This window comes from Onychomys torridus, chromosome 8, assembly GCF_903995425.1.
Source record: "Onychomys torridus chromosome 8, mOncTor1.1, whole genome shotgun sequence".
Taxonomy (NCBI): domain Eukaryota; kingdom Metazoa; phylum Chordata; class Mammalia; order Rodentia; family Cricetidae; genus Onychomys; species Onychomys torridus.
Window position 1 is genome coordinate 94,982,061 of NC_050450.1, and position 22,313 is coordinate 95,004,373.

General features: G+C 45.3%; 1 protein-coding gene across 10 annotated transcripts in view; it reads right to left on the reverse strand.

Moving 5' to 3' along the window:
* Window positions 1-2,238: 2,238 nt before the first annotated feature.
* Bptf (bromodomain PHD finger transcription factor) overlaps window positions 2,239-22,313 on the reverse strand; it is a 109,228-nt gene continuing 89,153 nt past the window's right edge. For 6 of the 10 annotated variants that reach the window (XM_036197240.1, XM_036197239.1, XM_036197237.1 and 3 more), the window contains 9 exons: window positions 21,377-21,834; window positions 19,854-19,936; window positions 19,427-19,652; window positions 15,814-16,160; window positions 13,385-13,558; window positions 12,523-12,715; window positions 11,684-11,768; window positions 9,019-9,205; window positions 2,239-5,020 (listed from right to left, as the gene is read on the reverse strand). In XM_036197240.1, coding sequence (XP_036053133.1) covers window positions 4,984-5,020; window positions 9,019-9,205; window positions 11,684-11,768; window positions 12,523-12,715; window positions 13,385-13,558; window positions 15,814-16,160; window positions 19,427-19,652; window positions 19,854-19,936; window positions 21,377-21,834 — 1,790 coding nt within the window. In that variant the 3' untranslated portion in view covers window positions 2,239-4,983. The other 4 variants (XM_036197242.1, XM_036197238.1, XM_036197236.1 and 1 more) reach the window with 2 other exon arrangements.

A 22,313-nucleotide genomic window follows, 5' to 3' on the forward strand; every position in this document is an offset into this window, starting at 1 on the left:
CATTCCGTTATGTGTGAAAAACCTTCAATCACTAGCTCAATTTAATTACCTTTTCAAGGACATCCTGATTTTCTTTCAGATGGTCAGGCTGCATGCACTTCAGTGAATTTCAGAATAGACGCTAAGAATGCACGAACCCTCAGTCCCTGTCCTGGAGAGGCAGAGGCAGAGGCAGGTGGCTTATCTGTGACTTCCAGGCCAGCCACAGCCACAGTGAGAACGGAACACACAAAGATGGCAGCCAAAGGGAAGAAGAGGAACATGGAGAATTGACTGGGAAGCCAGGAGCAATAGCTTAGGACACAATGTGTAGCCAGATGTGGTGATGTCTGAGGGGTGTGTGCATCAAGAGTTCAAGGCCAGCCTGAGCTACAGGAAACTTTGTCTCAAAGAAGAACATGCTGCCGGGGGAGGTGGCGCACACCTTTACCCCCAGGACTGAAGAAGCAGAGGCAGGTGGATCTCTGTGAGTTTGAGGCCAGCCTGGTCTACAGAGAGAATTCCAGGACAGCCTGTGGGGCTGGGAAGCTATGTGCAGTACGGTAACTGTTGCCTCTTTGGCCTCAGACATGAGAAACATGATTAAAATAAAGCTGGAAGGTTCTACTTTGTGGTAAAGCATTACTAAGACCTTTTTTTTTTTTTTTTTTTTTTTTCCGTACTTACTGTAGAAGCCACCTGGCTCTATACTTAACAAAGAGAGGGCACTCACTGCAGGCTCTCTGCAGCTGTATCACAAACTCCCAGCTGGTCTTTTGGAGAATTTCCCAAAGACGAAATGTGTCCAAATTCATTAAAATCTTTTTTTGTTTTTAAATGCTAAGGATGGTAGAGTAAGCCTATAATGCTTACTCACTCAGGAGGTAGAGGCAGGATGATGGTAAAAGTCATCCTTGGCTACATAGTGTGAGGCCAGCCTGGGCTACAAGAGACTCTGGCCCAGAAAGGGAAAGTGGAATCTTGAAAGATTGCAGTTGCTAAGATCCCTGCTCCTCTTACAGAGGACTGAAGTCCAGATCCACATCAAGTGGCTCTCAATCCCCTGTACCTCTAGGGCATCTGGTGCACTCTCCTGGTCCCCTTGGGCACCTGTGCACACACCTCCCGACAGACACATACACATAAAAAGACCAATGTTAGACCCCCAGGTTCAATATACTTGGGAGGTCAGGACTACGGTGGAAATGCAGGCCACTTGTTGTAGAGACTGACTGGATAAAAACAAAAGCCACCATTCAAGACTGGGTCTACAAGGCAAGGCTAGTGAGGTTCAGTCACAGTCAGTGAGTGGTGGAAAGGGGGACAGCAAAGAACCCTGGAGACTGCAGCTTAGCAAAGAGGTTGGAAGAATCACCTTTTCCACATTCACACAGGACCTTGGTTGCAATTTCTAATTTTATAGAAAAACTTAATGAGCAAATCATTGTCTCTAATCCTCTTGTCCCATTGATAGATTCTATACTCCCACACCCCAGGACATGGGTCAGTGCTGCAGAGACAAAAGGTCCTTTGTGTTTATGTACATACACAATAGTCCCCAGCAATAAATACCCAGTTGCTTTCAAGGTAATTCAACAGTATCTGTCCTTCAAATTAAACTGGTACTTCAAGGATTCAAGGAGGGAAAAGGACATGGTTTTCTTTTGTTAGGGAATCTCCCTCCTCCTCCTGCCTCTTGGTGTGTGTGATACTAACTTTAAAATACAGTACTTTGTTAGTTGAAGTTTGGTTTACACTGGATCAAGGGGTATACTACTCTCAGAAATATCTTTCCCAGAATCTCATTCTATGTATCTAAAACTTCCTCAAATTACACCAGATGACTAGAGTCCCCTCCCCTTGTCTCCACCCCATGGACATATCAGCCAGTACCTTGCTCAGGAGAGAATGACACTCCTAAGTTCAAGGCCCTGCTGGGGATCTGCCTCCACTGGGACAAGAGTGAACCACAGGGGTGGGAGAGATGGCTCAGCAGTTAAAAATTACTGGCTGTTCTTGAGAGGACCTGGGTTCAGTTCCTAGCACCCACCTGGTGGCTTACAACCGTAGTAAACTCCAGTTCCAAGGGATCCAACATCCTCTTCTGATCCCCATTGACATCAGGCACGCACGCACGCACGCACGCACGCACGCACGCACGCACGCAGAGTAAATGCTGTCAGGCTGAGTGTACAGCCACCAGGTTGGCTCTTACATCAATTAGAAACGCGAGAACCAAGATCTGACCTGACACAAATGGACAGAGACAGGGAAAGAAGTTTTATTTGCAGATCTTAAGAGGAAAGGTTACAAACAGCAACACATTGTCAGGGTCCCTACACAGCACTCCAGGCCACTCCAAATGGAAAAAGGTCATTTTTACTGTAGAAACATCTCCAAAAGATCACAATTTCGTTGACCTACTGTAGGACAGTAATACAAACCCGGAAGAATTTGCTCAGGAAAAAAAAAAAAAGCCTTACAGACATTATGAAAATATCTCTTATGAAATGGTCTCAAATTGTGAATTTGGAGATGAAGCACAGGAAATGCTAAAAATACTTTTAGCCAAAGAAATCTATCAAAGCAAAGAATGTACAGATTATAGGTGCGAAGCCTGGGCAGAAACATCCTAACCATATATATCACCAGTGTGCATCGGACCACTCAGGCTGCCAAAGCCAACAGTTTAACTTTTCTCTGAGTAGCAGAAGTTCCTCAAATCAGATTCATAGAAAAGCAGCTTTTGAAATAAGAATGTACGTTTTTCAAAAATTCCTTTTGAAAGACTAAAGCTCTATAGTCTGATAAAATTATAAAATGTCTTTATATGGTGATAGAAATTGCAAAAGTCTTTATACCATTAAGTACACAATATGAAATTAACATCTTCCCAGTCTCAGAAATCCACAGCCCACCCCCCCCTTCTGTACAACTTGGCAATGCCAACAGCTACAGAAAATGTATCAAACAGTGAACCAACCAACCATTGTTTCATTAGAAACTGCACAGAATCCAATGTCAAAAACATTACTTTATTATTATTTTTTTAGGATGAAATGTCCTATTACGTACAAAAAGAATTATTTAGAATTTGCTACAATTTGTTAAAAACATAGCAATCTATTGCCTACAGGTAGGAAAGCTCTTGCTGCAACAAGCTGACGTGACTGAGCCCATATATACCTAGATATATGTATAGAGTACAGGAATACTGCAGTGTGGCTAGATGCAGAATCACGTTCTATCATTAAAATGTAGAATTCTTGCATCAGCACGGTGCTTACAACATGGAACATTTTCTTTTTGTAAACTAAAAGGGCAAAATAGCCTGTATTTATTAACTACTTCCACCTTAATAGTTTAAGCAAAAACTTTGTTACCATATTGAGCAGTCAGTCTCTTTAGCCATAAGCACAGGCTAAAGTGACGTTTTTATGTCCAGAGGGAGTGGGTTCAACAGAGCGTGTGAACCCAGAAGGACCTGTACACCTGAGCCTGGAAGAAGAATTGCCAACTGTTGCCACAGTTTCCTTTTGAGAAACCAGGGGCTGGGGAAGGCTTTGCATAGCAAGGCAACACCAAACAAAAAGCCAGGTAGATTCTAAACTCAGCAGGACAAGGCTAATGTGGACTAGTGCAAAATCTAGGACACCATCTGCGGAGCTGCATAACCCAACTCCAGCTGGTCTGCACAACAGCACACGGGGAAAGTGGAACCCTAGCAGGAGGCACATGCAGAACACACCTGTCTGCTCTACCCTGCACCCTGCTCGTGGGACGCTTTCCCATAGCAACAACAAAACCCAAAGAACCCAACCAACACAAAGTGGAGGCCAAGGTCATCGAAATCCTTCACCCTACAGGGAGCTGTCTGTCTGTGACTGGTAGTTTGCCTAGAATCACAGACGGTGGGGATGAAGGTAACGTACAGTGTCATATCCCTGTCATTACAGCTATGACCAACTGATACGTGGCCTCAGCTCCCTAGAGGTTTTCTCTGATGTGGTGACTGGGACTTATGAAAAAGGCCTCTGCTCTACTGGAGAAACTCAGGCCTCCTGCCTGTGTGTCCTGGTGGCCCTCCCTCTTCCCAACAAGGGCTTACAAGTAATATTAGCGCACATTCAAAGAGACCTCCATCTGTGGGAGAAAAATTATCTCCATTTATTTCGGTTCATATACATCCATAGTTGAATTTTAATACAAAAAGAAAAAAAGTAGAATCTGACAAATGTTTACAAACAAGATCCCTTCAAATAGATTTTGCTCATTTAGATTGGTGCAGAGTAAATGACCGCTTGTACTGGTGTATTCAAGGCAACGAAGTCTGTAGTCCAGGACCACTTATCCCAGCCTTTCTGCACGCCTCCTCTGTGTCTACCATGAACAATAAACTCATTGTTGATTCCCAGTTGTGTGTGCACATGTGTACATAGCAGCTCCTTTCATAGAAAGAAAAGACATCTAGAGGTCGCCTTGTACGTCACCTACAGGAATCATGATAAGATCTAGGGTGGATACATGTAACCAGGGCTGGATCTTATAAGAAAAAATAATCAGCTGACAAATGAGGGCGGCAATAAAAAAGCGTCTCTTTGCGACAATAAATAAATACAGTCAGGAAGGTTTCTGTGACTCTAAGCAGCTTCTTCACTGAAGAGCGGACGTGGCATCTCCACGGAGTTACACTTGACCCCATAGCATCTTTTTTTCCTTGTTTTTTCCTTTTTTTTTTTTTTTTTCAATAAACAAAAGTTTCCTGCTTCTGCCACAACAGTAAAAGCCATTTGCTCTTGACAAGACAATGGTGCCGTGGACTTTGCTTTTCCTTTGTCCGTTGGACAAAATTGGCCAAGAATACAACTGGACTGTTGTGACCAATAGGAACGAGGTTACGGTCAAGCCTTGTCAGGATAGCCTGACTGAAAACATCTGGTGCTTTAATTTAAATAGTTCAGACCACCAGACTCTCGCTGGGTCTCGCTTAGTGACAGGCTGACTCTAAGGAGCGGCAGACTGCAGCTTGTTGTTATGAGACCTACAGAATACAGAAAAAGGGACAATTAAGCGCCCTTCATTTCTGAGACAATGATACTTTACGTGGACACCAAGGCCAGTCTGGGGTAGCAGCCACATTCTTTCACTCATCCTTGGCAAGCAATTATAAGAAAATTAACAATTAAGAAATCTTCTAGCTATAGTATTAAAACTTTTCACTGTACAGTAAACACGGTAGTTCACTGGAAAAAGCCAATGTTTAAAAATATATGTATATATAAGTGAATATATATTGTTTATTAAGATTACACCATTTTCAACAAATGGGACAGAGACATTTATAAAAGCTTTACTGTAGTAAAAGGTGTGTGTGCCTGTCTATTTACAGTGGTACAGAAATGGAAAGGTCTATCAGAAGACAAGGAGCAATATTAACATCACATTTTTCAACTGAAGCCCAGAAAGTCCTTTTCATTTCCCAGTTTCATTCACAACTGTTGGTAACCAAATTACTGTACAGGTAGCAGGACTGACTCAGCACTTTATATTGCAATAGCAGGTAGGTACAGCATCCCGAGCATTCACAGTTCTTTAAACACATTGTCCAACATGACTGCCAGAATGAAGTTTTTACGTATCTACACGTCTGTATTTAACATTAAAAAAATTACATTAACTAGTGTCAACTTTTGGGAGGGAAATTTTGAATTAGGCAATCATGTGGTACAATAAACAGTGACCCCAACATCCAGTTCTGATTCCAGTTAAAAATTCAGACTAAAGATATCACAATCTGTAAGAAAAGAAAGAACATGGATGGTATAAATGATTCAGAACAAAGTAATGAGAATAATGTGCACACAATCTTGGAGAATGCACTGGAGCAGAACTGAGCCAACTTTAGTCCTGGTGTTCTTAAATGTACACCAGTGTTCTACTGCACACAAAGCCAAGAAAGCGGCTTGGTGGCATGATGTGATAGTCTCTCTCTCTCTCTCTCTCTCTCTCTCTCTCTCTCTCTCACACACACACACACACACACACACACACACACCCCCTCTTGAAGGTTACTAAGCCGCCTTGTATCTTCTTCAGATCCTTTAGTTTGACACAAGCCCTGGGACTGTCGAGTCTTTCCTTCACCCTCCGCTCTGGGACTCTGCCTGCAAGTCTGGCACCAAGGGTAGGACTCAACGCAGCCAGCTTCCAGATCTCACTGGATGACTAACTGCACACGGCATGAATGGGAACGCCCCCACCACGGGTTTGTGAAGGAGCAGCGGCCTCTGCTCCGCTTGCTAGGCTGTAGCAACTGTTTCCTCATCCATTCCGTAGCTGCACTTCTCATTTCTTCCAATTTGATTTTGCTTTGGCAAATGAGAGGTGAGCCCACCTAGCCACTCTCCCACTTCTCTCTTTGAGCCCATTTATCTCCCTGGAACTCCCAATTCTGTCTTTCACTAATACCCCCTTAGGCTGACTCGGGTGGCTGAAGCTTCAGTGACCCCGCTCTTTCTCTGCAGCAGCAACCATTTCTGAGAAAGCATTCTTCTTACCCTTCCTCCTTCCCCCCTTTTTGGTCAAGTCACAGTGTTAGGTTTTTTTGAACTCCAACCAATTAGCTCATGTCAAAACCCCTTTTTTCCCTAGACATTCCTATCACGGGCATATTCCATTGAGGTCTTCTGATCTGGACACTCATTACACACATTGGCCATAAAAATGTCACTGTAGGTTTCAGGCATTCTTGGTTGGTTGCTGGGACCTCTTGTTTCTTGGACTCAAGGCCTGGTTTCCTTTTCTTCTCCTTTGGTTTTTGAGACACGGTCTCATTATTCTGTAGTTGAGATTAAAGACATGCAGCACCAAGGCAGGAGTCACCATACCAGGAGCTGTCCTGGAACTCCATGCTTAGTAGACCTGGCTCAGAGAGCCGCCTGCCTCTGCATCCTGAGTGCTGGGGTTAAAGGCGTGGCCACCACCATTGGGCTAGGTCTTGTTCCTTGTGGGATAGTAACCTGTGAGGGCCTTTCCTTACACAATTAACGAAATGTCCTGCTTTCTCTGTACTATTTACATCTGTACACATGTAAACTGACTACATTTCCTGAAGGGCTAGGATAGTCTCCCCTTCCACAGATACCGATCACCAGTCTAATCCTGTTCTGTTCTGTCTTCTGGAAGCTCTTTTAACCTTGTCAGTTAAAAATGTTACAGCAGTGTATGCACTGGCTGTTTCTCCATCTGTCCTATTGCTTGCCCTGGCATATTAGCAATGTTCCTCAATCTCCCGCAAGGATGCAAACCACAGAGCTGAGGCTCCTCACTCCCCAGCATCCCTGGGGTAGCATAAAGCAGGTTCTTGATGACTGTGCTCAGTGACCAATGGTGCTGAAGGGTTTACTTTCTGACCAGAATCCTTTGGTAATTTTCTTTGTCTTTTCTATTCTTCTTGACTTTTCACTGAGTATTATTTCATAATTTTCATGATGTGAACTTTCATCACAATTTTGTCTTTTTCCAATAATCTGTCCACCAGGATGTAGGTGCAGTGTGCTTGACAGTTGCTTGGGACACGATACAGGGGCATGTGCCGTCAGTAAAAAGTTCTTGTTCTTTCTGGACTCTTTTTCTGCTCCACCATAGACCTTTGCTTTGCCAATGCATGTCTGGCTTGTCTTGGGTGTCTCCTAATCTTCAGAAGAGGTGATACCTGGCAGGCACTGCCTAATGGGCAGTTACTTCTCTGCTATTTGAGACAGAATCTTGCTAGGTCTCCAACTTGCAATCTCTGGTGACTCTCACTTTAGATAAAGGATGAGTTTTCAGTGTCCCTTGTGACAATCTGGGGCTGGTTAATTCTTTGTCACAGAGGCTGGCCTGACCAACAAAGTCTGGTAAGCAGCCTCTCCGGCCTCCATTTGCTAGATGCCAGCACTACTTCCAACACAGCTGCTTGGATCTTAGGTTACTTCTCTTTGATTTTCTATTGAAATCTGGAATTTACATATGTGGGGCTCTCTGGGCAATATGCTGGGACCTCTCCTGAATTTTCTAGAAGAATCTGGATTAGGTTTGCACTGGACTCATGAGCTGATCTTTACCCATTTGCGCACTATTGATGAGATTTCAGTGTTCTCTCTGTTATTAATTTACGATACAAATTCCAACACTCTATCTAATGCTTTTGATAATAGATGCCCGGGCTCCAACCCACCTAACGTCTACATGATCTGCACGTCCAGGGCTGTGTGAGCAGGTAGGTGGGTGGACATGGTATGGTGAATGAGGATTCTTAAGGCTACAGAATGGTAGCAGCTGAGAGAGAGCTGTTCCCCCTGGAGAGGTTCCAAGCCTCTACAGGAGGAAGAACTTTATGGGACTGAGATGGGGGTCGAAGTTGAGAAAGACACAGAAGGGCACGAAGGTCACAGTAACAAAACTTCACGAAAAGTTGCTACGATGTTTTTAGGGTTTAGAACAGCCTAGAAAAAACACTCAGGAAATCATCATTTGATGACTTCTAAGATGCAGCACACATAACTCAAGGAGAGTATGAAAAGCCCTCTTGCTGGCTTTTTCCTTGGGTGGCTCAAGGGGAGCCAGAGGCCTCCCTGCTTGTCACAGGTCCTGCAGACAAGATTCCCATGGACGGTATTTCACTTTAACCACATTAATAGACACAGGGCTTTCTCAGTAATGACCTGCTCCCATCGGGAAGAGTAGACCATAATGCCATTGTCTTTTTTTGTTCCTTTGTTGATACAGGGTCTCACTATAGCCCTGGCTGGCCTTCCACTCTCTTGGTAGACCAAGCTGATCTTAAAATTCAAACTCCTCTGACTGCTGAGTGCTGGGATTAAAGTTGTACATTGCCACGCCTAGCGTAATGTTGTAGTCTTGACGTTGTACGAATAGTATTTTTTTATTTGAAGGAACAGACTTACTACTATGAACACTCCACTGGCTGGTCCTTCAATAGGACAGTACAGAGTCTGGAGAAGTGATTTATGTCAGAATACTGAACACCATGCTTACCTGCTCGCCTTGAATCCTTTTAGTTTCTGTACAAAGAATGACTCAAGGACTTCCGCGCACTGGTAAAAGGGGGAGTCGCTGGGGTTGTAGTAACGGCAGTTATCAAAAATTTTGGTCATATCTGCCACGAACTCTGTCAGCTTTTCATAGTAACGCTTTTGTATCCTTTCTTCCATGGTGGCAAGGTCTTAAAAACACAAAACATAAAATATTTTCAAAGCTTTAAGGTCTTCCCAATGAGGTCATGTCCTGCAGCTCTCATGAACTCCACATGTGTGTTTACCTCAAATCGTCAGAATGTGATACTCCCCATCTGGAGGCTAGTTTGTATAGTCGAGACCGCCTCACACTGTTCAACACTGTTTCCATTTTGATTTCTAAGACACCACTCCTGGCTGCTGCTGAGAAGGTGCTTTCATTTGTAATTAACTACACAGACCAGCTTTCATTCAACTGCCTTTTGTTTTGTTTTGGTTTGGTTTTTTTTGGTGTTTTGAGACAGGGTTTCTCTGTGTAGCCCTGGCTGCCCTTTAGACCAGGCTGGCCTCAAACTCTGCCTCCTGGGTATTGGGATTAAAGGTGTGAGTGGTAGGATTAAAGGGATGCATCACTCCACCCAGCAGAAATAGTTTTTATTGACAGGGTCTCTTTGTGTGGCTCTGGCTGTCCTGGAACTCACTCTGAAGATCAGTCAGGCCTCAAACTCACAAAAGTCCGCCTAAAGGTGTGTACAGCCATCAACACCATGTGGCTTTTTTTTTTTTCCTTTTTCTTTTTTCAACCTTTTGTAGCATAGTAAAATAGCAAACACAAACAACTATGCGTACTGAATTCTGAAGTAGGAACACACCGTAGAATTCTAAACACCACTGGTAGTAGGGGCTTTATGATCTTACATTAGGCTCAGTAACACAACGCGGGTTCCCTCAGCCCTCAAAGCCATCTTCATTTTCAAGTTAGTCTAAACCATCTAAACATTTTTATACACATTTATAAACTTTTAGTAAATATACAGTAGTCTCTGGGAATGGGATACACACCAGCAATTCCAGCACGTAGGGGGCTGAGGCAGGAGGATTACACGTTCTGGGGCATCCAGGACTACAATGAGACCCCATTTCAAAACAACAAGGGAGTGCAGATGAATATATTTTATTGCTTAAAACCTAGAAACAGACGGCAGCTGGGCTATAGAATGCAATGTCTCAGAAACTACAAGGCAAAAATAATATTGAAAGCCAAAGTTGGTTAATAAATTAAGAACTATTCAATTTTAAAATACCATGTACGTGTGCCGAGCAGGGGGTGAGGGAGTCAGGTCCCTCTGTGCTACAGATAGTGCTAACTAACCGCATGTATCTTACTGGGAGCTTGGACTCAAACCTGAGCCCACTGGCAGAGCGGACAGCTGTCCTAGCCTTTGGGCCATCTCTCCAGCTCCAGCAAATTCAACCTCTAAGCCACTCAAAGCTGTCAGAATCACTGTTCTGAAGAGATCAACAGGGAGAATCACCGACTGTCCCAGGCCTCCAAGTCTGTAAAGCAAGCACTCAGCCCTCGGGTGGATTTAAACGATCTTCCCCCCATCCTCTTCATGTTCTCCCTTCTCTGAAGGACACATCGTTGGCTTTAAAAACACAATTCTTCTATCAGCTGGAGGGAATGCTTCAACAGTTTGGAAATTTTTCTGCTCTAGTTTTTTTTTTTTGACATCTTCAGCTGGAGCATTATTCTGAAATGCAACTGCACATAGCTGCCCCTCTTGGTCCGACCAGTTATAACTTGTCCACTAGTGTTTTTTTCTCCTGGGAAAGGCTTTAAGTGCTGTGGATATCGCTCTGTGTAAATAAAGTTCTGATTGGCCAGTGGCCTGGCAGGAAGTATAGGCAGGACAAGAGAGAAGAGAATTCTGGGAAGTAGAAGGCTGGAAAGAGACACCACCAGCCGCCGCCATGAAAAGCAACATGTAAAGACACTGGTAAGCCACAAGCCATGTGGCAAAGTATAGACTAACAGAAATGGGTTAATTTAAGATAGAAGAAGCAGATAACTAGAAGCCTGCCACGGCCATACAGTTTGTAAACAATGTAAGTTTCTGTGTGCTTTCTTGGTTGGGTCTGAGCAACTGTGGGACTGGTGGGTAAGAGAGATTTGTCCTGACTGGGCCAGGCAGGAAAATTCCAACTACATTTACCCTCCCTTGGCTCTTTCTCCACTGGTGGTTGTCAGTTCTGCTTGTCCATCAGGCTTGGTTCCCTGCCCCCACCCATTCTTTCTACAGCTGTACAACTCTACTCATCCAGGGTGTGACTCAGTGACTAGTAGTGGTTTAGTGCAGTTCAGTGTTATGCCATCACAAACACTGCTGCTGTGAATATACATTCGTCCCCATGTTAAGCTGCTAGCTTAAAGGCATGCATATGGAAATTTCAATAGATATTCTCAGATCACAGTGGCACCTTCCTGTAACTTCAACACTTGGGAGGTGCAGGCAGGAGGCGTCTGGGACAGCTTGGTCTAAGAGTGCCTATGAAACCCAGCTTCAAAAGCCACCTCACTGTTGCCTGCATGCCCAAGATACTCTCCCGACACATCAGCATTATGGACGATTAGATGCTGCCCACGACTCCTGAGAAGCATGTTCCTATTCAGCTCAAGCACTTACCCATTGGCTCTTTAATAACCCCGTAATAATCTGGTGCATCATTGGGGTCTACTGGTTCAAGGAAAGGCCAAGCCATCTTATGGGCCTACAATAAAGAACAAGTGTCGTTACTGCCAGCAGAAGTTCATTTTACACACACACACACACACACACACACACACACACACACACACACACACACACAATTCAGCTGACTCACTGGATCGAGGAAGCCTGAGAATTTGAGTCAGTTTTACATTGAAGAAATGAAATTGTTTACACAAGGTGACTCAGACAGCCATCACAAACTTTCTTAAAATGAACACCATTTATAGTCACAATCCTCCAAGGTGGCTCTGATCTGAGGCCCCTGGAGACATGTGTAGGGTACCAGCAATAGTCATGAAGCCTACACTCTGCTTCCTGTGTGATGACCTGCCAGCTGAGGAACACCGGCACAGCAGTCCCTGCAATGAGCTGGGGTGGAAGGTTCCGGTAATGAGGTGTCAGGGACTGATTTCCCAGTTCCTTTGACTCTGTGACTGCAGCTACAGCAGAGACTTAATCCAATATTCTGTCTTGACTTTTCTCATCTATGCCTATGAGATACAGTTTTCGCTAAAAGTAGAACGGAAGGGAAACCCAACGCCCTCCGACTCTATAGCAGTAGATGAGCAACAATTGGGAAACTCCATGTTACTGGCAAGTGCCAAAGTGCACTTTGTCCAGCCCTTCACACCAAGCCGTGGGAGAGAGCTAAGTGTGCTCTCTGGAGAATGAGAAGTTCAAACCCTAGACATGTCTTCCCAGTCAGCCGGGCTTGGTTCCATCTTCAGATGCCACCCTGGGCAGCTTCTCACCTGTAAGGAGCGCAGCACCCTCTTCAAGCCTTCATAATCTTTCTCTGTCAGTGGAGTGAGCACTGTCATGGCATCCTCTGTCGACTGGCACTGTGGACAGACATACTCATCAATGAGCTCTGCCTCACTTTGCAAGATGCCAACACAGCGCCCGTGGTACCAATTCTGACATCGATCACAGCCAATATAAAATCTGCAAGATCCAAAATGGAAATGTGAGGCCAGAAAGAACAGGCTCCTTCTGCTTAGAATTCACCTTTAAAGCCATCATGCAACTGACAATTGGCTAAGCCCTGGGGATAACATAACTTCAGTATGTCTTGAGATGACATTCCAATGTGTTAACCAGGTACTTTAGATCTTAAGAACAATAGTAAACATGTATTAAAAGTACTATGTACTACTAAAGAACCAATTTGAGGGAAAATGTAAATCATTTGATTGATTGTAAAGCTCAAAACAAAATAAGGCAAAAAAAAAAAAAAAAAAAAAAAAAATGTTTCAAGTAGCCACAGCTCATCCCAAAGGGTGCTTTTCTAGTCTGTAACAGAGCACCACTTCAGACAAGGTGAAGGCCCACTGTCAGGCTGTTCTCATCACATTACTTTCTATTACATATTGAAGAATCAAATCTACTGTTATAACCACATTTCCCCCAATGCAACTCAATCATTCACTAGGAAGCAACATACATTTTGAAGGAGAAAGAAAGAGGGAAAAAGAGGAAAACAACTGGAAAGGCTTTGTCACGTAGGTGTATAAGACACACAGCAGAGAGGCCCTGCTTTTCATTTTCAGATCAAGTGACCAGTTGAGCAATGCAGCTTCCTGAATTGTCAAACAGATGCTCTTATCAACTCACTGTGACTCATCATAAGGTGTCCTGCAGATACAGTACAATTCCTCACTGCTGCCCTCTTGTGCCCGCTTACAATCATTACAGATGTACACATCCATTTTCTTAGCCTCCTTTTCTGTGATGCCAACACATTCTCCATGATACCAGTTAGTACAAAGATCACAGCCAATATAGAACCTAAAAGTATTCACAATGAAATGACAATGTAGTTGTCATTTTGAGCTGCATGGCATGTAAATCTGTCTTCCCTACCCTGGTTCGCTTTCTTACAGGGTAATTTCTGCAAGGAGTCAGCTAACCCCTCCAGCTCCAACCATTCTACCAGTGGTAAACTACAGCATCCGACACTGGACCAGGGTGGACACGGCATCACTCACATCGATGTCAACAAACACACTGCTGAGTGAAATAGGGGACTTGACAAACATACTGGAATTTGAAAAAAAAATTAACACCACACCGATGGTAATGGCTTCTTCTTAATGAATGTGTGTGAAACCGTAACAGGCACAAAAACCAAAGCCAAAGAATCAAAGACTTACATCTGTCAAACCTAGTCTACAGAAGCCATTTCAATATGAGGGCTATTTCTTAGCTAGGTTTGAAAGTGTAGCTCACAATTTACAGGTGAAAGGAAGCCAAGCGCAACATCGAGAAGTTACAGCACAAGGGCATGCAGGCCAGCCAGTGGAGGAGAGACACATGGTCAGACGTGAGATGGAGAGAACCAGGACAGGTCCATGGATGGAGTCATCCCTGTTCCCTGAGTCTGGGGAGGGGAATGTGTGTGAGGGAGGGGTGTGACATCGGGTCTTGGGGAAAGTCACAAGCAGTGGATGGCAGTTGTGTAGGACTGCATTGCTCACAGGCTATCAAGTTGTGCTGGTAAGTTAACCTAGAGGGATGCCCATGACTGCAGGAGTACCACACAGCGAGTTGTCAACCTCCTTCCCAGTGACCTTTTCTTTTGAACCACGACTCCCACATGCCCTGCCTGCCTGGAGAGGACGAGCTGGAGCACTTTCAAGGTTACCTCTTGAAGGTGCTGTGTGCTCTGAAAGGAACTTTGGGACCTGAGTTCAGTTTTTAGTAACTCTCCTTAGAAGCTGGTGACTGACTCAAGGCTCAAACTAAGCTGGTTTGGTCCAAGGTCACACAGCACTGATAAATACTACTTACTCCAACTCTGACAGGGAGTGAATGAACCTGCTATGTTGAAATGTCAATGGCAAACTAAAAAAAAAAAAAAAAGGTGAAATAGCCACAAAATTACGGGCAGTCTCAAAAGAATGAGCACATGTACTCATGTACCTCATTTTAAGCAACATCAGTATCCCCAGAAAGTTGCATGGACATGATCTGTGGGCCAAACACTTCATGTCAGCTTAAAGCTGACGTGTACGTAACATTGCTCATCCTTGGTGTGTTTCAGGAATCCTCTAGTGGGTTTTACTTAAAGCGAGGCACACGGACTTGTATTGCATTCCAGGGAGATGCGTGCACGGGGCGCCACTCTCTGCATGATGGACAATCACCAATGAAGGACACACAGTGGGAGGGGAAGACATTTACACTGCTGAGTTCAACAGGCAGCTTGTTCCCAGCAGCGTTTCCACCGGACATTTGCAAACTGACGGTGATTAGGCAGCGCCACTCAAGTGGCTTCCCTCTCACCACAGACTTCCTAATGCTACACCCTTTTCTAAAGCACAATTAAACTTTTGGTACTGTAAAACACTGACCTATATGTGCATGTTCCAGTCAGAAGTTAAACACACTGAATAATAGTAAAAAAAAAAAAAAAAAAAAAAAAAAACCAAAAACCAAAAACCAAAAAAAACCCAAGAAAATATATTTATGTACTAATATCTCTAAAATCTCATTTACGTCACCAAATACAAGTCATGACTGTCAAAAACAGCTTCCATTTGCTGTGCTCACCAATTTTTTGAATGTTAAACTCACAAAGTAGGTAAAAAGAACACTTTATGTACCTTTTTTGGCTTTTGTTTCCAATAAGACAGTGGAACTTGGACAAAAATATTGTTGCTTTGTTTGTTTGTTTGTTTGTTTTTAAAGGAACTGATATGATGCCTCTGTGCCATCCATTTTGGGATGGACTCTGGGCTTCGGCCATCACAGATAGGAAGCCAAGAGTGCCAGGATGATGGCCTTCTGCAAGATGCAGCCATGGCAGCTTAGGAGCTAGTCCACAAAGAGATTTAGGAAGGCAAAGAACCCACAGCAAGCTTGTTTTTGACAGAAAAGGACATTGCTGAGGACAAGCAAGACCCATGAGCATGTGGAACAGCCCCTTACTGTCCTATGTCAAGCCAGGTATCTGATGCAAAGGAAGCCCAGCCTCACATGGCTTGCCCTCACCCAGTGCTGCCAACCTCTCACTCAACAACTTAAGACGGGCGAGCACTTACTTGGCCTCATCGTATGGCGTCTTGCAGATGCAGTACAGCCTGGTGTCCTTCTTGGCCTCCTTCGAGGTGGTAGAGATCATCTTCTTCTTCTTGGACTTGGAGTCCTTCTCCTCCTCCCGCTTCCTCTTCTGGGAAGCGACAGGCAGTGGGGCTGTGGGGTGGCCTGCAGGTGGCAGACTGTGTGCCAGGGGAGGCGAAGGAGGAGGAGGAGGAGGAGGAGCTGGAGGGGCTGCCGGTGGTGGCGCTGGTGCTGGCGCTGAGGGTGTGGACACTGCTGCAGCACTGACCTGTACCACCTGGGCCATATCTTTCTCCTTCTTCATTTTCAGGTCTCTCTTCAGCTCTTCCTGTGATCAGTTAACACAGACAGATAGTCACCAGGGATACAGGAAGGAGCAACCTGGGCAGGAGCTGGACGTTAGCCCCACCTGGCAAAGAGCTCCCCACTCCTCCCTTTTCCACTTCCTTCCTTTCTCTTTTTGGTTCTCTGTGTAGCTCTGGCTGTTCTGGAACTCAATGCACAGACCAGGCAGACCTCGAACTCACATAGATCTGCCTGCCTCTGCCTCCCGAGTGCTAGGATTAAAGGTGTGCGCCACCATCGCCTGTTCAAGTAACTCCTCCTGTACTCGCACTAACACAAGACCCCTAACAGCCTTACGGCAGTGAAGAGAAGAAGAGAAAGATTGTCCTTTGGGTTTAAGAAAGGAGATCTTGGCATAAAATACACTATTTTCTACCTGGGTGCACAGTGCTAGCAGTCAAGAGACAGAGCAAGAGGATTACAAGTTAAAGGTCCTCCTTTGTAACACAGCGAGTTTGCAACTAGCCTAGCCTACTTGAGACCTTGCCTCAAAACGAAACAAATCCCATAACAAATAAACAAACATCACTCAAAAGAAGACTAGTTTCTCTAAACATGGCTGGCCATAAATTAGGATCCTGGGCTCATGAGATGGTTCAGTAAGTAAAAGTGCTTGTTGTTAGGGTCCTGGAGAAGTCCTACAAAAGACCACCATCCACGTATGGAATCAGCAAGGGCACTTACTATCTTGAGAAAGCTTCCACCATGCTGGGGCCAGCCATCCCACACAAAGGCAAGATGGTGAAAATCCCGAGGTCTGTGTGGGCTCCTTTTAAGCATAGCCAAGGAAAGGTTCTAGAGCAGATAGGTCATTTTATCTACCATTGGCTTAAGCAAGTGGTAATCATATTAGTACAGTTTAATTAGCCAGGGCTAGCTAGAGGTCGGTCAGGGGTATAGTTTTCCATTTTGGGGCAGGTCCGGGTTAGTCCCAGGCTTTATCCTTGAGCTGCTGTGGAGGCTGGCTGGCCTAGTATGCACTGACCGTGGGTGCTGGCTCAGTGGCCCAGGCTTGGTATGTCCTATCTCCTTTGTCCCTGTGGTCAGGGGCACCAGTGATTAATTGTCCTTTGCTTGTGGCTCCTCCTCAGAAACTACCTGTGCAGTCTCAGGAAGAAACTGAAACTGAGGCCTGATCTCTGCGAGGAGCCTGAGCAGCCTGTTATGGCGTCTGCTGTGTTCTTTCATTTGTCACAAAAATTTGATGACCAAGTTCAATGCCCAGAATGCTAAAAAAGCAGATGTAGCAGCTTACATCAGCAATCCGAGCAATCCTACAGAGATGATAAAAGGCGCATGCGCGCGCACACACACGCACACACACACGCACACACTCACACGCGCACACACACACACACGCACACACACACACACACACACACACACCCGTTTTCTAGTCAAGGATACACAAAGGTACCCTGAGGGGTAGGGTGGGGGTGGAAAGAAGCCAGGTGCAGAACCTTAACCCCAGCACTCAGAAGGCAGAAGCGGGAGGATTTCTGTTAGTTCAAGGCTAGCTTGGTCTACATAGTGAGTTCCAGGACAATTAGTGAGACCCTTGTCTGGAAAGACAAAACAAAACAAACAAACAAACAAACAAACAAAACCCAAACAAACAACCAAAAACAAAAAGACTGTTATCTGTTTTTAATCTTTTGTGAGTTCAAGGCTAACCTGGTCTACATAGTGAATTCCAGGTCAGCTAATGCTACACAGAGAAACCCTGTGTCGGAAAACAAAACAAAACAAAGAAAGGAAACTGCTGAGTAAGCATGCATTCGCCCATTTTCTGACCTGAGTACAGGGACTAACCATGTTTCACTATTGCCTATAATTCTTTGCCTTGATGAACTGTACCTAGGACTCCAAGCTAAAATAAGTGCCTTCTCCCAACACACACATTCTCTCTCTCTCTCCTGCTGGAGAAGGCCGTGAGCATGCAGCTAACCTCCTCTTTCAGCCTGCTGCTCTCACAGCAGTCCTAGCCAGCAGTTCCAGTGACTCCACAGTCATTATGTAGATGTTTACAAAAAGATAAAATGAAAGAATAAAACAATTGCAAGAATTGCACTCCAGGGCTTCAAAAATGGCAACTGAATTTTTTCCCCTGTATTTTTGTGTTGTTTTGCATTTAAAATTTTAATATATCTGAGTTGCTTTTTTTTTTGAAACACAGTTTCACCATGTAGCTCCGGCCGTCCTTGAATGCCTCCCAAGGGCTGGGATTACAGGTGTGGACCACCATACCAGGCACGGAATAGTGATTTAATATCAAGTGTGAGGTTGTAATTTACATGTTTGATGCTCTGTGAACAGCTCTCTTACCTGAACTGTATCATGGCACCAAGTGTGAAACTGTATTTTAAGTTTTCTGATTCTACCATGACTGGGCTCTCTTCCTCAGGATATTGTGACAACAGTTGTACTCTTTGTTAATACTAATGCTGGCAAGCTTAATTCTGTTAAAGGTGAGGATGCTTTCTCTGGGGACGGCAATGTAACAACTGCATCACACACAGTACCAATCCTGGCTTCTTTCTTGCAGTGTGCTTCCTGTCTGGTTTGTCTTCTGTGGGAAGACCTCCAGGCTTCCAGGTTATGTAAGGTTATTTGTTGGTCTGATGGGTATTTCCTTAACATGTACAGAATACCTTATGGGATGCTTTTCAATAGGTTGCTTCTTTATCAGAAAGCCCTGGAAATATGCACGAATGGATTAGCAGTGCCTACAGGGTCACTTTCAGGAGAGGAAAAAGTGTCTTAATAAATGGGCTTTTGTTTTCCTGTGTTCACGTGCCTCTGCATTCTTCTGAAATGTGTTCCAGGTGAGTGATAGCACAGACAATAAAAACCACAGCATGGCTGAGATAGCTCCCCCCATGCCGGGTGGTGTTGGCACACATTTAGTTCCAGCACTCAGGAGGCAGAAGCAAGCAGATCTCTGAGTTTGAGGCCAGCCTGGTCTACACAGTGAGTTCCAGGACAGCCAGGGCTACACAGAGAAACCCCGTCTCAAAAATCAAAAACAAACAAAAAAGACTGCTCAGCCCTCTCAGACTAGAGAGAGGAAGACATCCTTAGAAAGGTCTGCCTCATCTCAGAAGCTAAGCATGCCTTTTACTCTCCATGCTAACACATCTCCAAACACACAGATGTAAAATCTAGGAAAGGAGCTGGAACTTTAGGCTGAACTTGAGATGGAAGGGAAGAAGGGGTGTGACGCTCTCGCCTGGCCAGTAGCGTTCCTACCTGCACCTGGATCTGTAGCTCTTTGTCCAGGAGTGCCCTCTTTTTCAGGATCTCGGCTTTGAGCTGCTCCTTGTGTTTGAAGAGCAGAGCGGAGAGCTTGCTGGCGTTCTGCTTGCTCCGCTTCTGCTCCACGCTCTCCTCGCGCTTGCGTTTCTTTGCAGCCTGCTTTTCTTCTTTATCTATCTTATCCAGAATATACTTCATCACCTGGTTACACACAATCATTCTAGAGAAAAACACACAACCTCTGTAACACTGGGTGTTCACCCAGAAAGGTAAGGTACGATCTGTCTACGTCCCTAGATGATGGACAGATGGACTGCAGGCTTTCCAGGAGTGACCATGAGCCACTCCTGCCATGAAACTTGGCTAAGACCAAAGCCAAACCAAACTGCGCAGTCTCAGGAGGCCCTGTGTCTCTCCCTACCTTTGATTTTCTTCTCGTTCAGCTGGAGTCATGGTCTTTTTCTGTTTTAAATGTTCTATTACAGCATTATGCTTCATCACCACCTTGAGAACAGAACAAATCCATAAATGCACATTTTATAATAGACACAAGTTCAGTTAGCACACAGGTAGAAAATCAGCACACACTGGTGCTGGAACTGGTAAGAACTGTCTAACTAATACAGATAGGAAGACACTGCTAGTTGGTTCAGGTTCTTACTGTGCACCAAGTACTGACTTAAGCTAAGCACTTAACGACATGGCTTATTCTCCATGGTAACATACTCCCCCCTCCCCAAATAAACACTGAGACACAAAGACATCAATCAACTTGTGTGAGATTAAATAGTGAGCAACGCAACTGCGCAACCACAAGAGTACCCTGGCCCCTACAAAGATCTGGAAGACTGGCACTGGAGCAACACTCAGTTTACAGAATAAACAATACAAGAGCTGAGATTTGAACATGTCACAGAGGATTTACGCTCACAGAAATATTAACTTACACCTTCACAATCATATACATGATGGAATTTAATCCTAACAATCCCACGTGGCTGGAAAGAGTTTTAATGTAGATACAGCTCAGGGAGAAAACAGTGTATCAGAGCTTGGTAAGACTCGTAACCTCTTGCCTAGTACTGACGGGGGCACGTGGCTGCTGACAGGAGTGTCCTCAGGAAGATTGCAGGTCACCAGCTTTGTTTTGGCAGAACTCTAGCTGTCTAAAGTGATTCACTACCCAGCTACTACTCCAAGATGCCCCTGCAGCACACCACCACCTTACATGGGAGCTATGGACAACCATCTGGGTTTAAGGCATTTTTACAAGGTGTGTCAAGTAATGCAAATGGACTCAGTCTGCCCACAATTTGCCTAGTCACAGGCACTCACAATCAAATGACTTCACGTGAATTGCTACATTGTGATGGCGGCCTTACCACTTGGTTTTCTACCAGGGAAAGGTGGTTTCTAATAAGCACTGATGCTCTGTGTCTATCAGGGAGTCCCAAACCTGAGCGGCAAGCAGTGTTTCTGGTCTTCTGAGGTTGCTCATTGGTGACCTTGTCTCATTCAGGAAGCCTACCCCTCAGCACAGTAATTCACTCTACTGAACACGCTGCTTTGACTCCATGACTTTACCTGTTTCTGAATGATTTCACTTTGGTTAGAAGCTTGGAGGGTGTATTCATGCTCAATTTCTATCTGCTGCTTCTTCTGTTGCTGCTGACCCCTGAGCTGCTGAACCCTCCACAACTGCTCTTGCACACTGGCTGCCTGCCCTCTGGCCACACTCTGAATATGCTGAGTCTGCACAGCACTGCTTTGCTGAACTCGAATGGGTAACTGCAGTTGGATTTGCTGGCGCACACGACCTTGCTGAGCCTCTAGCTGAGCCACAGCCTGTGACTGGATCTGAGAGAGAACCTGGACTTGCTGGAGCTGAGGACAGGATGGGGATGAACCAGTAACTTGACTTAATGTTTGAATTGAAGACTGTACCTGGGGCTGGGACTGTGGCTGGCCCTGGGAAGGTGTCTGCAGAGATGTGGGGGGCGGGATTGGAACCGGCTGTGAGGTTGTAGTCTGAACCTGGGGTTGCTGTGCAGGAGTCACTTGGGATGGAGTTGATGGACGTATTCGAGTCAGTGGTGGGCTCTGGACACGAACAGGAGACTGTCCTTGGACACTGCTCTGAGGCTGACACTGTTGCTGGGGTTTAGATGACTGTGCCTGGGAGGCCTGTGCTTCAGAAGGGACATGGGCCGAGACAGCTGGCTGGGTCTGGACTTCAGGCAGAGCTGGGGACTGGGGCTGGGGCTGGGGCTGTGCTGCAGGCTGAGGAGTCTGTGGCTGGCCTTCTGCAGGACTCACACTTGATGACTGAGTGGGCACTATGGCTGTAGCTGGTTGGACCTGGGGCTGGGGTGACAATTTACTCTGTTTTTGTTCCCCGGAACCTGTAAAAAGAAAGACAGAGTGATTTCCCTGGCTTTAGGATGGAAGAGGGTGGTGAAGGAGGCCTCTGAAGGGATTTCCTGGAGCTCCAGCAGCAGAGCAGAGCCAAGCTTTCCACTCAGGTGCACTCAGACTGATGAGGGAGCTGGGACACTGCCTGCATGCCCCCACATGTCACCCAGGCGTTCTTCTGCTATGGCAAGGTAACAGGTATTGCCGGCTGGTAGAGGGCTGGTTATGAGCCAGGTGGACCCACTCTCCCTAAGCTCACCTCACTTCTAGCACCCCCACAGCAGGGCTCCACCATGACTGGACAAGGAGTGTGGGCACAGATGCCATGGTAGCCAGTATTCTGCCCCTCCTTTCTGTGATTCTGTTTTGTTTGAATCGAGAAGGGGTACAGGGAGCCTAGGAATAAGGCGTGGAGGCACAGAGGTTGACTGTGTCAGCAGCTAAGCGGTTAAGCAGGCTGGAGTCAGGA